Source organism: Anarhichas minor, unplaced genomic scaffold (genome assembly GCF_050575085.1).
Source record: "Anarhichas minor isolate MPS153535 unplaced genomic scaffold, ASM5057508v1 ptg000079l, whole genome shotgun sequence".
NCBI lineage: Eukaryota > Metazoa > Chordata > Actinopteri > Perciformes > Anarhichadidae > Anarhichas > Anarhichas minor.
In genome coordinates this window covers 1,421,033-1,427,500 of record NW_027466525.1, presented here as the reverse complement: position 1 = coordinate 1,427,500, position 6,468 = coordinate 1,421,033, and the positions used below count along the sequence as shown (strand labels likewise).

The 6,468-nt window shown below is 43.7% G+C and overlaps 1 protein-coding gene across 3 annotated transcripts in view; it reads right to left on the bottom strand.

Moving 5' to 3' along the window:
• atg5 (ATG5 autophagy related 5 homolog (S. cerevisiae)) overlaps positions 1–6,468 on the bottom strand; it is a 29,644-nt gene that overhangs the window by 5,612 nt on the left and 17,564 nt on the right. Inside the window, exon 8 of one of the 3 annotated variants that reach the window (XM_076081081.1) lies at positions 1–507. This exon is cut by the window's left edge and continues 1,899 nt beyond it. The exons of the other annotated variants lie outside the window; for them this stretch is intronic. Within the exon in view, the coding sequence (XP_075937196.1) occupies positions 488–507 (20 nt within the window). The 3' untranslated portion in view covers positions 1–487. The remainder of the gene's footprint in view (positions 508–6,468) is intronic. 3 annotated transcript variants of the gene reach the window in all.

Genomic DNA, 6,468 nt, shown 5'->3' with positions numbered 1-6,468 from the left:
AAATAATAACAATAATAATAATAATGAGCCTTCAGCAGCAGTTTTATTGTTTATCTACAACTACAATTTATTCCATTACTTACACCTTGCAGCACCACTTAAAAAAATGTGTGATTATATTTTCTTTTAATTGAAATTTGCTTATTTTTGTTGTCAGAAGATGAATGTAACGCTGCTTTAGAAAGTGTAACAGGTGATACGTTTAAATAAACCGAATAACAACGAGGTCAACTTGTGCAAAAACATTTAGAAAATGTTCAGAAGCACAGAAAGTAAAAGGTGTGATCCTCTACGTTTGACAGCAATAATGAGAACACACTTTCTCTGGTTCTCTCACACACACACACACATACACACACACACAATCTCTGGGTGGGGTTTCTTACCCATCGCTAACCTTTAGCCCCGGAGTTGCCTGGCAATAGACAGGCAGATGTGGGCGGAGTAGGTGTATTCTTACCGTCTCATTATGAGACATGGGGGAAATTCACAACGAGCCACGCCCCCCTACACACACACACACACACACACACACACACACACACACACACACACACACACACACACACACACACACACACACACACACACACACACACACACACACACACACACACACACACACACAGAAAAACACACACACAAATATGTATTAATCATCACATTAGCCACACACATGTTCAGTCTCATGAGAAAAATGCACGAAGAGAGAATAACTGTGACAGATAAGGTCTGTCTGGGTTGTGATTTATCGTATTTTGGTCATCGTCGGTTTGAATTCCCGCAATGACCACAAACAGCTGAGACTTGTTAAGCTGGAAATTTGAGACAGAAGAGAAACATGTTTGAAAACAGAAGGTATTTTTTGTGTTATCAGATGGAAACACAAGAGTTGCTCCGGTGACGTTAAAGGATTTGGTGTCATGTAGTGGTGAGGTTGCAGATTGCAGCCGGCTGAATACTCCTCCGCTCACTCCTTCCTTCACAAGACGGCGGTAACGTGAGCCGTCGTGTGTATAAACGCCGAGGCCATCCATCCCATAATAACACGACTTTAGCAGCAACTGAAGGCGGCTGGTGGTGCCGTGGTTTTGCACACTTGCTGCTCACGTTACTGCAGTTTCATGAAAGAGGCCTTCAGGGGAACGAGTCGGTCTTGAAAACACGATTCTTAGTTTCAAGAGATTAAACACTAATGAAAACATAGTTGGGGATATTATATTCCATTTCTGCTAATAAATCCCCAGAAATGCTAACCACTGGTCCTTTTAAAGACAAACGACTCCCTCACACTCTACCTTAAATAAACCACTTTGTCAGCAGATGTGTGATACACTTAATTCCGACGTTTCTGACGTGACCTGAAGGCAACAAAAGTTCGTGGAAATATACATACTACACCTTTAACATAAGGAACGCTCGTTCTCGGGGTAAATCCACCGTTAACAGACAATTACAAAAATGGGAACAGTAACTTCTCATTTTACGCCCTTAGAAGGAAACCGTGGTTCCCCTTTGGGCCCACACTGAAGCACAGGTAGGACAACCACCAGCAGCTGTATCACAGAGGGGGATCTTACTCAGGAATAGAATTGAACAGAGGTGTTTTCCCAGTTTGACTAACGATCGGTCCTGTGATTCATTAACAGCAACAGACAGTGAACACAACATCGATATCTGGAAGAGATCAGTTTAGGGTAAATATTTCCATTATCGGGTTGCCGAGCATCAGATGACTGCGTGTTAAATACACACGTTTATTGTTTGGAGCAATAAATCCTGAGATTGTTTACATCCTGTTTTTTCAACCACACATTTTCTTGTATTGTCAAAGTGTGTTCCGTCACGGTTGAAATGTCACGACTGCTGACTGTGGTTTAGAGTTCCGCTTGTCATGTATTTGTTTCAGTAAACGCTCAGTTGTGATCATAAGAATAAAGAAAAGGCAAACACACCATGACCACGCCCACTTTCAGGGGACAGGAAGTTTATACCATTCAAAACCGTGGGCGGAGCTTGCAAAGCGTCATCTTTGTTATAAAGCATCAGGCAGTAAAAAAAAGTCATTTTGAGATTTCACTGTTTCAACCAAGTTAAACATCTCTGATACTTAAACCAGAAAGAAAAGCAGTTTAACTGGGTTTGGATCAGATTATTACACACAAGTAGAATATTAAAGATGTTAAAATGACAAATCGGACCAGACAGGGAGCCACTTCCTCCCGACCACAATCACATTATTATTAACTTGCTTGGCAAATCAGCTGCCACCGTTTGAATATAAATGGACCGATTTGTCCACACGTCCACACACACACACACACACACACACACACACACACACACACACACACACACACACACACACACACACACACACACACACACACACACACACACACACACACACACACACACACACACACACACACACACACACACACACACACACCCTGTGGTTGAGTTGTACACGACCGCCGGCCAAGACGACATGTTTTGTCAGCCGAGCGAAAGCCAACCACTATTTAAGGAGGACCGCAACGCTGCACTCTCCTCAGAGCCAAACACAGAAACACTGGATGACTGACTGGCGGTCAGTGCGTTTGGCACGCCGCAATGTGAGAGAGGAAAACTGTTAAAGCGCCGTTTGTTTTCATCATTTACTCATTCACTGAGGAGTTCTTCTGATAAATCAATTTCAAATTCATTATTTTGTCCAACCAACAGTCCAAAAAACCCCAAAATAATGTAATCTATGATCATATAAAACAGGGATGGAAAGAAACTAATATTTGGCAGTTTTGGTTTCTAAAAGACAAATAATCAGTTGTAATTGTTTGTCCATAAAAATGTCATTGAAATCGGCTCAGAAGAGGTTTTCAGAAACATTTTAAACTGAGGTTATAAACTGCATTCAAACTTTCCTACTCCGGTTGATGCTCCATGCAAATTCGTCCACAATCGAACTCTTTTTTCCCCCATAGATATAAAACTAAATACAATAAACACTATAAATGTAGATACAGTACCAACTGTAGATCTAGAAAAACCCACTTCCTGTACTGACGGTCAGCACACAAGTGTCTAACGTGTTAACTGCTGTATGTGTGAGAGAAAGCTGAACGTAGGTTTTTATTATTTTATCAGAAAAGCAAATCATTTGTGAAATGACAAACAATTAAAAACCTTTGACCTTTTGACAAAAAGTCTTCCGTTTCAAAGAAAATAGAAGAAGCCTCAAATCTCTTGATTCACACGGAATATTCGATCAAAGCATAACTACGCAAGATTACAAATATATAAAAGTATCATAGTGTTAGTGAGGATTTCAACATGTTTTTCCAAACTTCCCACTGATTTTGAAGTGTACAAAGAAGCAGAAATCTTCTCCTCGACGCCTCTCTGAATTCTACCGAAACACTCACAGTTTTTGCAGCTTTTTTTTTTCCTCTTGTGTTTTTTACAGTAAAGCTGTTCGGTTAGAATTAGAAAGCAAAAGATCTCTGCTTTGAATCAAACAACAGATCAAGGCACCCAGCGGGCTAAATTCCCCCTGTCTGGTGAACATCTCGCACGCCTGCGCACATGAAAAACACAAGCCACTATCTGCTGCATCAAAGCAGCCACTGAAACCGACACCACCTCCCCCCCCCCCCCCCCCCTCCGGTCTCTGAAGTGAGCCGCCCCATTTGATCTGCACAAGCCGTGCTGGCTCCTGATGCAGCCTGAATGGGGAAGACCGCCCCAACAGTGAGTGGGACGTACCACAAATGTGACTGAGATGGGGAGGAGGAGGGGGGTGAGATGCTCAAAGTATATCGCTGCGTGGATTTGTCACTCAACAAGGTGGGTGTGGTTGTGTGTGTGTGTGCGTGTGTGTGTGTGGGAGGTGGGTGAAGATGGGGTGGGGGGTTTCCTCTAGATTATTCCCAGACAATAATCAGCGCGTGGGTTGTTTTTTCCATGATCGGGCTCATCTCCGATAAAACCCGACAAGAAAACAAAACAAAAAGCTTTGCTTACGAGAATCGTCTGTCACTCCACACGTGTGGGCAGAGCCCTTCAGGTTTGTGATTTATGCCAAAAAACTTACTCAATAACACACCTGGCTGACATGACGCAGCTCTACACACGTCAAAGTTGACCTCCACTTACAGTAACATGTTGTTTTGGGGTTTGTCTCCCGCCTCGCAGACAACACAGACTTTTTTTTCTGGCCACTGCTTGAGAATGATTTGGGAATCCCCCTCTCGCCCCCCCCCCCCCCCCCCCCCCCCCTAATTCAAGCCGCCCTCATTTGTTTGCTGTGGTGAGGTTCCTGGGTCCCAAAGGGGGTCAACACCAATCTCCCCCAGACATAACAAGACGAGGGGATTGTATGGAAAACATGAGTTGATGTTTGAAAGATCATAGAAGTGGAGCACCCCAGATCTTCTTTTTTTTGTTATATCTTAGGGTCCCGGCAGAAAAGAAGAAAAACTCCTCTGAACTCTCGAACAAAACGAGGAGCAGCAGCCCCCCCCCCCCACTGAACACACGTCCTGGTCTCTCTAATCCAAACACGCCGCCATAATCTCCGGCTATCATCTGACTCATCTACCAGCCGAAGGAAGAGGTGGAAACCAAACAAACGACGAGAGACAAAAGGGCCACTTTCACCTTGATCAGCCAGGCGGGCAGACTCCACTGGGGAAAGCTTTACAACGTCAAAGGACATGAAAGACGTCGACAGAAGATGTTGAAGACTACACCTGAGAGACAGACAGAGGATCAAAGAGGGGAGCTATAGAGAAAGAAAGGAGCAGGAGAAGAGGAAGGGGATATCTCTGTCTACACAGAAGTTTTAAGCCAAAAACACAAATTAGATGAATTTCTAACAACTGGGTTGAAGTGGATTAGTGTCAGAAGAACCGTCCAGAGAAAGTCCTCCACAAGCATCCGAGTGTCTTGGCAGCTGTTATTGTTCAGAGTTCTCGTCTAACGGCTGTAATTCATTCTGAACTAAAGACAAAAACAAAGAGATGTACTTGGCACCAACTAAACCATGACAAAGCCTTCCACAGGCGACACACATTCTGATGTTTCACGCCTCTAAATACCACTACAGTAGCGTTCACTCAACATCGTCTCACTCTGTTGGCTTTGTTGAACTACAAAAACACACCATTCTCTTGAGCAATGTTCTAGAGTGGTGCTTCGGAGCCTTTTGGCAAATAACTTACAGCTGACATGACCTTTGATTTTATTTTGAGTGTGCAAAAACATCGGTACTTCAGAGCGTTCTGTCTTTTGGTCCAACTGATCGGCCAATGTCGGGACGTCGGTGTGTCCAGCACCAAACCGGCGGCGTTTCGGACGATCGAGCATGTTGAATCGGCGGCAGCAGCGACGGAGCCCGTTGTTGGATCAGTGCACTACAATATATAAGCAAGCGTGGATAGCAAGCAAACGACTTAAATCTAAACTAAAGCCTTAAACTCATCTGATCGTTGCGGTACTCGAATATTTTTTACGACGACGTGGCCGTCTGGAATGAAGCTAAGTGTTGAGCGAGAGCCCTGTGAAAACAATCGGCTAACGCTGCTTCGGTTCATGAATGTGTCACGACATCCGTGTCTGAAAGACGAATACACCTGCTGATCATACGTGTTCAAAAGCAACTTTGTGTTGGCAAAGACTAAGGCGACGTGAGGCAACAGTCGGATGCAGAGCCGCTGGTTCGCTGATGTCGGGTTGGCGCGTCTTTGACTTAACGTGTGCAAACAGGACCGAGCCACAGTACAACGACAAATCAGGAGAGCGAGAAAAAGCCACTCGCCTGCAGCAACAAACTCATCCTATGGAAACTGGATTTGTTTTAAAAACAGGATATTACTCATCCCCTACAGGCATTCACTTCAATAGAAGTCCCAACATGACCCGGGGGAAAGAAAAAATTACATCACTTTTATATCATCTTTGATTTTACTCACTACTTGTGGATTGACTGTTATTACTTAGACTTTAATTGATTCTGTCTCAGTCTAAAAGTGTTTTTATCGTGAGTATGTTGTGGTCGTACTGTTGTCATTCTCATAGACTGTTTATAAGACGTGGACGTAGTCGTTTGGAAGCCTCGGGTTTGACCATCTTGGCCTTTTTTGCAACCAGTGAACAGGAAGTGACCATATCTGGACTGAGGAGGAGTGACGTAGAGACGCCGTATACGTCTCTGGTAGAGACCTGTCAATCACAGTGTAGCCCCGCCCTAAAGCATCCCCTGCTTTATGGTCTGTTTGACTCTAAATGAACATCATGCTGTATTGAAGAAGACTTGACGTCACGATGACTACGTCCACTTCTTATATACAGTCTGTGGGTTTAACACAATTACACCAAAAATGATCTTTAATCTTTTTAAAAACAATTTGCTTCCTCTTTAAGAGGTTTATTCAACAGTGTCATTTCAACCGTTTAGTGCACAACATT